This window comes from Myodes glareolus, chromosome 6 (assembly GCF_982192425.1).
Source record: "Myodes glareolus chromosome 6, mMyoGla1.1, whole genome shotgun sequence".
NCBI classification, from domain to species: domain Eukaryota; kingdom Metazoa; phylum Chordata; class Mammalia; order Rodentia; family Cricetidae; genus Myodes; species Myodes glareolus.
Window position 1 is genome coordinate 114083493 of NC_142031.1, and position 13711 is coordinate 114097203.

The window sequence follows — 13711 nt, forward strand, 5'->3', positions numbered from 1 at the left end:
GCAGTGGTGTCTTCTATATCAGTTAATTTTTGCCAGTAAATTTTAACTAATGTGAAAAAAAACCTGCCTCAGAACACAGCTTAAAACCACAAGCAATTATTATTCCTCTCAATTTTTGGTGTTACTGCAATAGTGCTGGCCTTGACTAGAATGTCCGATTTCTATAGATGTTTCTACCTGTGTGTTCACCTGGTGCCCACCTCGAATGACTGGCTCAGTACCATCTGGGACAATGGGAACTACTTGGCCATTTGTCAAGCAGGCTGACACAGACTCCCTGACACCGGAGAGGTCACAATGTTCTCAAAAGTCACAAGAGGGGTCAAATCTAGGCAGCTGCAAGCGCCTTTCAAGCATCATGTGCTCTGGGCAGGCACTCTCCCAACTGGTTTCATCCCTAGTCCTGCTTCTTGTGCACTCTAGATTTGTCCCTAAAGGAGAAACATCCATATGGAGATTCCCTTTCCTACACCACTGTCTATGTAGAGATGGCCACAACTCTTCCTCTGTCTCCTAGTTTATGATCCTGTCAGTAGTGGGGTACGTTCGTTAGAGAGCATCTGTGACCAACCTAGTGATGAGGCTCAGCTAGCAGAGTGTTTGCCTAACATGCACAAAGCCCTGGGTTCAACCCCAACCCCACAGAAAGCCAGGCATGGTGGCACATGCCTTGTAATCCCTGCATTTCTGGCAGGAGGATCAGAAGTTCAAGTTTACCCTCAGCTATATAGGGAGTCTGAGGCCAGCCTTGGCAAAATAAAACAGAAGAGTAAACAAGCAGCTATCAGGACCTGTGGATTTGGGTTAAAATCTATTGCTTTCTTTACCTTGTTTCGTGGCAAACATTTTGAAAGACATTTTTAGTTTTATTACCTACTTTTTTTAAAAAATAAGTTGACTTTTCTTTTTTTTTCGAGACAAGGTTTCTCTGGATCTTCGGAGCCTGTCCTGGAACTAGCTCTTGTAGACCAGGCTGGTCTCAAACTCATAGAGATCTGCCTGCCTCTGCCTCCTGAGTGCTGGGATTAAAGGCATGCGCCACCACTGCCCAGTAATAAATTGACTTCTGTTTACTGTTCTGTGCATATACCCGTAGTCTCTTGAAACTAATGAACATCTCAAACAAACAAACAACATAGAAAAGGGGTGGAGCTCAGCAATAAGAGCACTGGTTGCTCTTCCAGAACACCAGGATTCGATTCCCAGCACCCGCTTCACAGCTCCCTACTAACTGAAAGTCCAGTTCCAGGGAATCCAATGACCTCTTCTGGCCTTTGCAGATATGACACACATATGTTACACAAACACATATGCAGACAAAATACTCAGACACAAAAAATAATTTAAGAAGTGGAAAAATTAGTATCATGGTAATTATAAAACTGTTAAATACATTAACAATGTAACAGCTGTTCAATTTTCCTTAGTTTTTCTTTTAAAAAGAGTGAAACATAGATTATTTCTATTTTTCAGTTTTTGCTATATGTTGAAGCACCCAGAACAGAAGCCTATATCAACAACTCTTAGGTCACAATTTCCAATGAAAATGGGAGCCAGTTGGAACACAGGCAGCCAAAACCATTGGCTAGGTCCATAAAAGACCTAACTGGAGTTCTAGAACAGCGCGCGGGGTGGGGGGGTACTCGGAGAAACGCTATCTTTAAAAAACATAACAACAACAACAACAACAATAATAATATAAAACTGGGGACTGGAGAGATGGCTCAGTGGTTAAGAGCACTGGCTGTTCTTCCAGAGGACCTGGGTTCAATTCCCAGCACCTACATGGCAGTCTACAAATGCCTATAACCTATCTTATAGGGAATCCCACATCTTCAAACAGACATACATGCAGGCAAAACACAAATGAACATACAATAAATAAACTGTTTTTAAAAAGAGATCTAACTGTTTGGACTTCTGGTGTAAGGCTTTTTCTTCTGTGTCTTCTAGACAAGGAATCTGAAGAAAGCATTCTGGGAGTTTCTGCCCTCGCCCCATCTATTTTCCCTAAATCAGGGTTTTGTGTAGCCCAGACTGGCCTTGAACTTCATCTTTACCCAAAGATGACCTTGAACATCTGATACTATTTCCAGCTCCTGAGTGCTGGAATTACAGTTGTGAACCACCAAGACCAGTGTATATAATGCTGGGGACTTAACCCAGGACTTTGAGAGTGCCAGACAAACATTATATCAGTTGAGTCATATTTCCAGCCCCACACAATATGTCCCAGTAAAAATCTTAACTTCCCATAATTGTTTTATAATGATTAAGTAAATTTCATCAGAAAAATATCTGCAACATCAGAACTTACGGTTTTGATGAGTTAGCACAGAGGGTCATCCAATCTGAGTGTGCATTTGAATCACAGAAAGAGGCTGTGAAAATGCAGACGGTTGGGCCCAAAACACGGGCTCTGGGTCAGTAGTTGTCAGGGGCCCATGGGTTTTCATTTTTTATCAAGTTTCCAGGCAATGTTGGTGTTACTGGAGTTCAGGAAACAGAATGACTACAGTAAATGTATCATATGGAGCTGGTGAGATGGCTCAGTCGGTTATGGCATTTGCCACTAAACCTGATGACCCAAGTTAGATCCCTGAGATCCACACAGCAGAGAGGACCAACTTCTGCAAAGTTGTCCTCTGACCACATGCCCATTTTGGCACATACACCACTCCCCAAATAAAAAGGTGAAAAAGTTTTGAAGATTAATTTGTGTGTGTGTGCATGTGCGTGCGTACATGGAGGGGAGGCATGCATTGCTACAGCCTGTGTATGGAAGTCAGAGGACAACCTACAAGAGTCTCTCCCTCCTATACGGGGTCCTAGGATCAAGCTCAGGTGATCAGGCCTGGTGGCAGGCCTTTCTACTCACTAAACCATCTTGTCGGCCCCTCTGTGTTATCTTTCACAGTGACGAGAAAGAAACCCCTAAAATTTTCAAACGAGACTTGCTTTTAATTGTGTGCATAAATGTGTATGTACATATATGTGCAGATACATGCCTACGCATTCGGAAGTCAGGAGGATGTCAGGTGTCCTCTTCTATCATGCTGCACCTCTATTCCTTTGACACAGATCTCTCTCTGAATCAGAAGCTCACTCTTTTTCTGCTAGGCTGGCATCCACTAACCCCCAGTAAGCCTCCTGTCTTCATCTCCCAACCCCTCCAGCATCGGGGTTGCAGGTATGTGCAGTCATGCCCAGCTTTTCGCATGGATACCAGGAGTCCAATTCAGATCCTTGTAGGGAAGTGCTTTTAACCCATTGAGCATTGTTTCTAGCCCAGGGCCTTTAAAACAGTTTTGCATAACCCACACGAAAGATAGTAAGCTATCTTAACGTATAGTTTCGCATGTCCACACACATACTTGAATTCTATTGACTAACCCCAGGTGCACAGATGTACATTTTCCTACACTGACAATTTTCAATGACCATATCTTGCTTTCACACAGTGAATGAAGTTATTACAATATCTGCTGTGAAGTGTTTTTATCCATAAACTACAAGTAACTGAACCCAGCCAGAAATGGTCTTTCTCTTGGTATTGCTTACACCTGGCAACATACAGCAGGAAAGAGAGAATCATTGCCACTCAGAACTCAAGTTCTCAGGCTAGACTTCCTAAATTTGGACCTGAGCTCGGCCACTCAGTTGTTCCACATCACTGGGCAAACTTTTTAATCAAACTGTGTATTAATTTTCTTATCTGTAAATGTGGGGGGCAGTCATAGCCTTAATGAGTTTATAAATTTATTACCTAAAATAAAAGGAATACGTATTAGAGATTAGGACTAGAGTGTAGCTCATCTGGTAGAATGCTTGCCTAGTATGAACAAAGACTTGGATTGAAGCCCAGCATGGTCTAAACCGAGCGTGGTGGTGCACCACTGTGCTCCCAGCACTAGGGAAGAGGAAGCAGGAGGATCAGAAACTCAGTGTCATTCCCAAAGAGTGAGTTCGAGGCCAATCTGGGCTACACACACATCTCAATAAGCAGTGTCAAACAAATATTAGTTATCTGTGTGTGTGTGTGTGTGTGTGTGTGTGTGTGTGTGTGTGTGTATGTTCTAAAGCAGCTGCTAGTTACTAGTAAAATAATTATGATTTTGTCTAGATTTGGATGTGTGGAGGCCAACTCTTTATCCTTCCTTGCTCTCGGGTTGGACATATCAGTAAGGCACAGAATCACAATAAGCCTGCGCTCGAGAACGCCTTGTCATGGAACTTACTGCGAGTGGTTCACGTCTGGCTGGACGAATACAAGGTGAATGATACCTTTGATTTGGGAGAGCAGGTTCTGAGCTGCTCTCAAGACTCTGCCGTCTTTCCAGATCCAAACTGTATTCTTTCCTGGTTGTAAACTAATGGAGCCCCTTCAAATTCTCACCCACTTGTGAAGAGTGGAGCCAGACTGGTGGACAGTTCGGCTCCCAACTGGTTAACCCTAAGCAGCTGGCCTTGCAATTTATTTTTTTAAGTTTGAATTTTAGGAAAATTCAAGTTTCTCAGAAGCAAATCACCCTGCAGCATCTTTCCCCACAGCTAAATCCGATTATCCTGTGGGGAATTACTCTTGCCCTCCCTGCCGCAGCAACAGGAGCAGACTTCTTCAGGTTTTTCTACTGAGCCACCATCAGTTTCCTGGGTAATGTGGTTGGTGTTGGTCTTTGTGCCTACACGTGAATTCCTTTTCTATCAACAGTCAAAGATTTCTATTTGCAAGCTTTGCCCTTGATTTATGTATGTCCCCAAGGATTACACCCTGTTCTCCAAGGGCACATCTCTGTCCAGATGCCATGCATAACAGCAGGCCTCCTCTAAGATAAACACATAGTATATCTCTGACGGTGTCCTGGTCTTCACCTTACGTTTCTGTCCTAGTCTGCTTTTCTGCTGCTGTGATAAAACACTGGCTAAAAACAACTTGGAGATAGTAATGTCCCTTGTACGTCCACATCATGGACCACTATCCAGAGATGTCAAGTCAGGAACTCAAGCAGAGAACACAGAGGCAAACTGCTTACTGGCTTCCTCTCTATGGCTTCTTCAACATTCTTTCTTTCTTTCTTTCTTTCTTTCTTTCTTTCTTTCTTTCTTTCTTTCGCTTCTTTCTCTCTTTTATTCTTCTGGTCTCTGCAGGCACTTGAACTCAGGTATACATACCTCCACAGAGACACATACACATAATTAAAATAAATGTCCTGGCATGGTGGTACATTAAAAGACTAGCATTCCAGAGCAGAGGCTGATCTCTGAGAGTTCAAGGCCAGCCAGAGCTACATAATGAGAATCCTGTCTTAGAAAAAGAAATCTTTGAAAACAAGGAAAAAGGAATATAATGGACACACGTGATTTATTTAGTAGCTATAATTCTGTACAGCACTGCAAACCCATAAATTATAGATAATATGCCAAAAAAGTCTCCATATATTAGATATAATTAAGCTGTGTATTTCTCCTAATCTTTTTTTTCCCTTTTTTTTCTTTTTGGATTTTCGAGACAAGGTTTCTCTGTAGCTTTGCAGCCTGTCCTGGAACTAGCTCTTGTAGACCAGGCTGGCCTCAAACTCACAGAAATCTACTTGCCTCTGCCTTCCAAGTGCTGGAATTACAGGCGTGTACCACCACCTGCCCAGTGTTGTTTGTTGTTTAAGACAGGGTTTCTCTGTAGTTTTGGAGCCTGTCCTAGAACTAGCAGTAGACCAGGCTGGCCTTGAACGCAAAGAAATCCACCTGCCTCTGCCTCACGAGTATTGGGATTAAAGGTGTGCACCATCACCGCCCAGCTAAAGATAGAGGGTTTTAAATCTCACAGAAAACTGCTCCACAGCAAGAGGAATGGGCATTTTTAGTTCCAGTAATGAAAACACGTCCTGATGTTTGCCATCATGGTCTGATTACCAAAGCTTTTGTTGTTTAACACAATGATTCTTTGTTTTCATTTAGGACAACTTTTTTCTTCAAAGACCTTCTTTGAAATATGCATCCTATGGGAACATCAGCGAGCGTGTTGAATTAAGGAAACGACTGGGTTGCAAGTCATTCCAGTGGTATTTGGATAACATCTTTCCAGAGCTGGAGCCATTTATATACACTGATAAAAAGAAACGAAACAACTTTCTTTAATAAAGGGTGAACAAGTCCCCTAGCTCTTCAACATATGGCACCACAGGACAAATGCGGAGCACCATGCAGCTGTGTGAAATACAATGAGAAATACAATCAGAGGGGCCGGTCTCTCGAGTGCCTTTCTTCACCTCTACTGACAGTTCCTCCTTTTCTGCTCATCTGCCATTGAAGTTCTGGGGATAAGGACCTTGAAATTAGAAATGTAAGCTCTCTCATGGTTCAGTTGCTGGTATATGATTGACCCGGATAAAATATATTGATGGTGATTATCTGACCAATTCACCAGTCTCATGGGCTGACATGATTGCCTTAGGGAAATGTTCACAGAGAGCCATGACTGGTGTACAGTGGCTGAGTTGGATCAAGCTCCTTTCTTGCAGCCAGTGTAGAGTATGAGGCTGCCTCCTGGCTTGTTTGGGTTCCTAAGAGTGATGTCCAAATCACCTAGGCTTAGGCTTAAGTTCTCCAGGCAGGTTCCTCATATGTTCCTGATGGCCGCCCTGTCCCGAGTCACTCTTCTCTTCTGCGTCTCTCATGTCTGTCCTCAGTCCTGTGACCTACAGCTTTCTGGGTGCTTCTTGAACTAAGCCTTGTTAAGCTCTAACCAACTCTTAATTGGGTAGATAGGGCTAGGGCAGAGCAGCTGGCTTCCCATCTGCCATGCCCAGGGACACCTCAATGCTTTGTAAGACTTTAAGACAATTCTGAAGCCATTTCTGACAATTCCAAACCCTCTCAGCCTCTGTGCCTTAGTGCTTCCCCTCCTCCCCTGGAAACCAAGAACCTAACAGCTACACATGCACGTACTCAGTTCCTGAACAATTACCCATACACGTATGTTTTGACTCAGTCCCCTGGGAAACGGGGTCAAAATGACCTCTTACCTCATCTGATCTGACAATAGTTCTCCAGTCAATTATTGGTATTAGCCCTTCTCAAATAAGCCAATCATAATGGTCAAGGAACAACCCCTCTTGTTTTATGGGGCCTTCTCCTTTAACAATAGACTGTACCAGCTAGTTGGGGTCTCTCGGCTTCCCGAATGCTGAGGGACCCTGTCATGACAGAATTAATAAAATCCTCATGCTTTTGCATTGGCTGTGGTATGTGAGGTGGTCTCTGGGGGCGACTCCTTCTTGGTGTTTGGATGCTAGAGTCCAACAGCTTAAAGTACTTCTTTGGGTTTTGAGGGATGCTGTAAGGTTCATCCTGTTGGAAGTGAGTCTAAGAAGGTCAAAGAGAAATAATTCACAAAATCTATAAAGAAAATGAGGGAAGAAATACACGGAAAGGACAAAAAGGGGGCAATGTTGTACAGGATCACCAAATGTAGCCTATCTCAGTTTCCTCAGCACTGCCATAAAGTTCCTGAGGGGTTTCTAGCAGGAACGAGCATCCCGAATGGGGGTTCACTGTTGTCCTCTATTTCGTAAGCTTCACCCACTCAGGGATACCAGGTGAAATGGTTAATCTTCATTATTACTTTGACAGGAGGCACCCCTCTTCTGGGCATGCCTTTGAGATTATTTCCTGAGAGGTTTAGCTGAGTAGGGAAAACCCATTGCCAATATGGTGGCTATAACACACGGAACAGGGACTGGATTCAATAAGAAAGGATAAAAGGGGAAAGCAAGATGCACATCAGCCTCTCTCTGCCTCCGAAGGATGCAATGCTGACAAGCTGCCTTATACTTCTGCTACCATGGCTTACCCACCACAGTGGAGGCCAGACCCTCAAATTGTGTGCCAAAATAAGCCCTTAACTTGCTTTCGTCAGGCACAACGCCACACAAGAAAAGTAAGATGGTGCACGAATGCGCTAGAGCCCTTGCAAGAGAGGGCCGTCCCTGAAACAGCCACCAGTTCCAGTTAAGGTGAATTGCTGTGTGGACAACAATGGAAACTATGAGCACTGGACAGCAACTGTCTGACTGAGGGCGATGGCTATGGAAGGGCACAGGTAAGGGTCATAGGACCTCAGTCCTGTGGAGAGACCTAGGTAGCATAACATAGCATCCTAAACCCTGACAATACTGACAGATATTTGGCAGGATCATGTATTGTAACATGAGGGGCCGGCTTGAGAAATGGTGTGGGAGAATTATCTGTATTCTGTCAATCATGTATTTTAATAAAACGCTGATTGGCCAGGCAGGAAGTATAGGCGGAAAAACCAGACAGGAAGTAGAGGTGATGCAATGAGAACAGGAGAATTCTGGGAAGCAGGAAGCTTCCTCTGCCATTCACCATTGGGTGATCCTGCCCAGATCACCGAAGAGGCAACAAGTGAGTTGACAGCTGAAAAAGGTACCAAGCCATATGGCTAACATAGATCAGAATAATGGGTTAATATAAGCTATAAGAGTTAACAAGAAGCCTGGGCTAATGGGCCAATCAGTTTATAACCTAATGTAGACTCTGTGTTATTTTCTTTGGTAACTTACAGAGATCTCTGTGTGATTGGTTTTCTCTGGGACCTGCCGGCTATGGGGTACCGGGCGGGAAGAGATACCCCAACAAGCCGGCCCTCATGCTACAATGTATGGATTAATTTTGAGCCACTGTGACCACAACTTAAAGGGACAAGATTTAATGTTGGCTCATGGTGGGTGAGGGTTCATTGTATGGTTGCTTGGCCATTGCCCTTGGACAGAACTTCAGGGTGACAGTAGTGTGTGGGGTAAGTTACTTTGTGATGGACAGGGAGCCCAGAGGAGACTTGGACCACTGGACCAGGTAAACTCCTCAAAGGGGCACCCCCCACATCTCCCATCCTCCCCCATCCTCCTTGCTCCAGACTGGCCCCGCCTCCTAAAGTTTTCCAGAACCTTTGGAAATTGCACAACCAGCTGCACCAAGCTCTCACATACAAGCCCGGGGCGGGGTGGGGGGGGAGCACTTCAAGCCACCACAGCCAGTTAATGAAGGACTGTGTTCTGGGTTAATGCTAGATAGAATGATTCATTGATTTGGGTCAAGTGATGCTGTTTTCTTAATAATAAGGGATGCAGAATTTCCTCCCTACAAGTGTCCGGTTCCTCTACCAGACACCACGAGACAAGAGTTTAAAAAAATGTTAAGGTCTTGACTGAATAGCATTTATTTCAGAGGTGACAGGATTCAAGATTTAGATATCTGTCAATGTAATGCAGTATTACTGGACCAAAGACCAAAACCCTTACCATTTTGTTAGAGCTGCTAAATTCTCTCTAGCCGGATTGTGCCTCCCTCACATTCTTCCTGTGAACAAGTCGCCAGCCCTACCTTCTCCCCTACACTTCTCTCAGGAGTGACGGGGAACTTTCCTGAGAGGAAAATGCTAAGGCCGCGAGAGACAGAGCTTAGCTCCGCGCTGGCCTGGGAGGAGCCGGGGCCGCGTGACGCCACGCCGCGGGCTGTGACGTCATCCTCGGAGGCGGGGGGGGCGCGCGTGGCGTGACGAGAGCAGCGGGGCCGGCCTCCGCCAGGCTGTGTGTCCTGGGCCGTGTCGCGCGCCGCGGCTCGTGCGGCTCGGCCCGGGCTGTGGCGGGAGCGAAGATGCCACAGCCCGCGACCCGGAGCGCCGCCATCCCAGGCTGCGGGTGTCGCGGTGAGTAGCCGGCCCGAGGCGCCTGACCCCGCGCGGCCTCCGTCGGCGCCCAAGCGTGGGCCGCAGCCCGAAGCGCTGCGGCTGCTGTAGCAGGCTGGGTGGCCTGGGAGGCCCGCGCTGCTTCCGGCTTCAGCACCAGGGATGGGCATTGCGCGGGGCCAAGTTCTCGGTGGCTGTAACTTACGGGCGGTGTTGTGATTCACCAGAAAAATGTCGATTTTATCATTATTGTTGTTAGTCGGTCTGTGCGAATCAGGATTTGGACCGCGACTACACGTGAGGCTGGAAAGACAGGATGCTTGTTTGCTGCTTCTTGTTCTCCCCCCCCCCCATATGCTTGTTAAAGAAATTGCCTTGTATAGTTTCCATACACCCAAAACTAATGCATTTTTGGATAAATAGGAAAACCAACAAACCCCACCCCCTTTCGGTTAGCTCTCCCCCTTTCATGATATTAACGTGCTCATGATGGAAGAGTTGGTCTAGTCCTTTCTGTTTAGGAGAGCCATCAGGGTCAGACTGGTTGGTTGCTTATCTTCAAAAAGAACATGATACTTGGGGGATGCTTCACAATCTGTGCACCCACTAAAATAGAGTTACTTACGTGACAGGAGTAGTTCCGATTTGTAAAAGAAAACAAAAGACACAAAAACTTATTTCTTGATTTTTTTTTTTTAAAATATGAAATACTGCTTTAGGAAAAACTAGGAACTAACCCTTTGTTAATCTCTGTTTCTGTGTGCCAGCAAACAGAAGTCCGTACTTTTCATTTTGGACAAGTGTCCTGCAATCTTATTTAGATTTTTAACATTTCTGTGCTATTTCTTGCAAGTTTTCACAGTTTATACTACTGTTTTTCTTGTAAAGTATACACAACATGGAGGTTATTGTTTTATTGTTAGTAGTATAATTGGATGGCATCAAGCACATTCATAATGCTATGTTACCGTCAACTCCATAACATTTATATCACTCAAGATGGACACTGTGCCCACAGGTACCCCTTCAGTCTCTATGAATTTACTTGGCTTAGATACTTCATTGTAAGTAGAGTCATTGTGTATTTCCTTTTATCCGTCTTTACGTGTATCTGTTTGAGTCTCTGTGATGGCTATTCTTGGTTGTCAGCTTGACTACATCTGGAATTAACTAAATTAATTAAATCATTTGAACTGGGGTGAGTCACTTCTAATCGGAATCGTTGAGGAGGGAAGACACGCCTTTAGTCCGGATATTTTGGGCTGGGAAGATCCACCTTTAAGCTTGACCACACCTGTTGCTGGCATCCTATATAAAGGACAGGGAAGAAGGAAGCTTCTCTTCTACTTGCTCTCTGCTCTCGCCCTCACTAGCACGCCTTCACTGGCACTGGAGCCTGCTTCTTCTGGATTCCAGTGTACACTGAAGACAGCTGTGGGTTGGACAGCTACTGGATCCTTGAACCTTCCCTTGTGAACAGTTGTTCTTGGACTAACTGGACCACAGCCTGTAAGTCATTCTCCTAAATCCCCTTTCTGCATATATAAAGAGAAAATTGTTCTGTAAGTTTTGTTACTCTCGAGAACCCTGATAATAACAGTCTGTCTGCTTTCATTCTTCGGAATGTATATGTAAGGTTTGAATATGAAAAGCTTTGAAGACTTTTTTTAACCTGTGCTGACTGCTGAATCTGGCTTTACCTCAACACTCACCTGGATTAGCCCTCAGTAAATTTTTAAATTAATTAACTTATATTTTATGTATATTTTGTCTGCATATATGCCTGTGCAGCATGTGTATGCAATGTCTGTAGAGACCAGATCCCCTGGAAATGGGGTTAGAGATAGTTGCTATCTCCTATGTGGGTGCTGGGAATTGAACTCTGATCTTCTGGAAGAGCAACCAGTGCTCTTAACCACTGAGCCATTTCTCCAGCCTGGCCCTCAGTAAGCTTCATGGCACTTCATATTGCTTGTCAGCATATTCTCTGGATGTTCCTTGGCACCCTTCTGAGATCTTTCATAGGTTCTTTCCCTCCAAAGTTCACAGTGTCCCCAAGTTCAGGTCTGCGCCTGTTGTACCTTCATTACTTAAACCTCCCCTGCACCATCGGGGTTGCCATGTAACTTCAACTGCAATTCCCACATAAGTGAGACCTGGATTCCAGTGTGAGGTCATTTCCCTCTCCCTGTTCATTGAATGTAGCATCTCTAAAACCCAAACCACCCCGATCCTTGTTCTGTGTCGTCAAGAGTTGAAGCTTGGTACTATTGCCTCTTCCTGTGGGGCTTCCCTTTGTGGTAACAAGTGCAGATCACTGACCTTTGCTCTACTAGCCATTAGCTAGCCATTTTCACCCCTCGTTCCAATAGGGTCTCACTCTGTAGCCCAGACTGGCCTCAGCTTCCCACATGCTGGGATTATAAGAATGAACTGCCATGCACAGTTCATTAGATCTCTGCAGTTCTGACGAGTTTACTTTTCAGCCTGACTTCCTACAATTAGTCATCCAGCTTCCACTAGCCTTGAAGCCCTCACAACCCGTTGACGAGTTAACCGATAACCTTTCAGGTAGGCCTGGAGAGTTAGACAGCTCAGCGGTTAATAGGAAGTCGAGTTCTTGCAGAGAATCCCAGGTCAATTCCCAGCACCCATGTTACTGACTTGAAACTTCCAGTGGGTCTGATACCTCTGGACTCTACCAGCACCTGCACACACACGTCCATACTCATCCCCACATACACATAGTTAAAAATAAAAATAAATTGTCTGGGAAATTCTGCTTCTTTTTACGAAAAGAAACATCCCTGAACATTGTAGCCACGGTGTCGATGTTGGTGTATTTAAGGCAGAGTGGTCCTGTCTTACAGTGATTCCACACTCACTCGTTCTCCTTAAGAATTCCCTGAACCCTGGGTCTCTAACCTCTGGCAATCACTAATCTCTTTCATCTGCATAGTTTTGTCATATCAAGAGTGTTACATAAATTTAATCAAGTATCTAATCTTTAGGGATTTGATTTGTTCATTTCACCAGTTAGTTCAATCTCTTGCATTTATCAGTTGGAAAAATGCTGTTTTTAGGGGAAATTTGGGGCTGAATGACTTGTTGAGGACTGGCCTGTGCCTAATAGAGATACATAGTACCCTTGGTCTTTACCCATCCTGATGGGACTCCTTCTCAACCCTAATGTGACAACCAAAGAATATTGCCAGGTTTTATAAAAGTCCCTAGGGGTGCCACATTCCTTTCCCAGATAACTGCTGTTTTCCCCAGCCCTTGGCTTGAGGATCATGGGAATTTGAGAATGAAAAGTAGACCTGGAGCTAGAGGACATGTTTTACAGCACAGCCCCTCCGCTGTACCCCTCCGCTGTACTTGTCCACGGTTCCCTCCGAGCGTCCTGCTATTCAGATACACACAGATTTCACACTACAGTGAAAGCCATCTGCAGTGGAAAAGGTAGTAGTGAGGAAGGAATAGCTGATATGTATACTCATAAGATGCACTAGAATCTGACCCCATGGACAATCTGTGTATGTGTTGTGTGTGTCAGACAACCACATCTTCAAGGAGTTGAGCTGTGCATGCTTGAAAAAGGTCATCCCAGCTGGTCTTGTTGATTAGTACATCTCTTAGAGAGGTGGGGACAGCCACCTGAGTTTCCAGCTTCTCCACACCACCTATTATAGGCAACTCTGCACTAATTTCCTTTGGGAGAGGCTAGAGTACATCGGCCAGGGAAGATGAGGGGAGGGGGACTCCATCTATGCACCTATGGGAAAGCTATCACACTTCAGTAACCCCTTTGGAAGCTTAACAAACTCATTGGCTCCCCAGAGTGAATCTTAATGGAAGTATGCCTCAGTTTTTCGTTGGGACCTTAAGAGGGAGAGGGAGATGTTGCTTATGTCTCCACCCAGGGAAATAATTTTAGCCATAGTATGCAATTACAGCCCTGAGAAAACAAAATCCATAAGGAACCCATCGTCCCACCACCCCGCC

General features: G+C 44.9%; 2 protein-coding genes across 5 annotated transcripts in view; both read left to right on the forward strand.

Moving 5' to 3' along the window:
* Galntl5 (polypeptide N-acetylgalactosaminyltransferase like 5) overlaps nucleotides 1-6246 on the forward strand; it is a 40258-nt gene extending 34012 nt beyond the window's left edge. Inside the window, exons 8-9 of one of the 3 annotated variants that reach the window (XM_048440220.3) lie at nucleotides 4124-4273; nucleotides 5956-6246. In XM_048440220.3, coding sequence (XP_048296177.3) covers nucleotides 4124-4273; nucleotides 5956-6135 — 330 coding nt within the window. In that variant the 3' untranslated portion in view covers nucleotides 6136-6246. The remainder of the gene's footprint in view (nucleotides 1-4123; nucleotides 4274-5955) is intronic. The other 2 variants (XM_085691128.2, XM_048440221.3) reach the window with 2 other exon arrangements.
* A 3332-nt stretch (nucleotides 6247-9578) lies between these two features.
* Nucleotides 9579-13711, forward strand: part of Galnt11 (polypeptide N-acetylgalactosaminyltransferase 11) — a 36304-nt gene continuing 32171 nt past the window's right edge. The window contains exon 1 of one of the 2 annotated variants that reach the window (XM_087907523.1): nucleotides 9579-9727. The gene's annotated coding sequence lies outside the window, so the exon portion shown is untranslated. Of the gene's footprint in view, nucleotides 9728-11079; nucleotides 11216-13711 lie in introns of those variants that run through there. The other variant, XM_048440214.3, reaches the window with a different exon arrangement.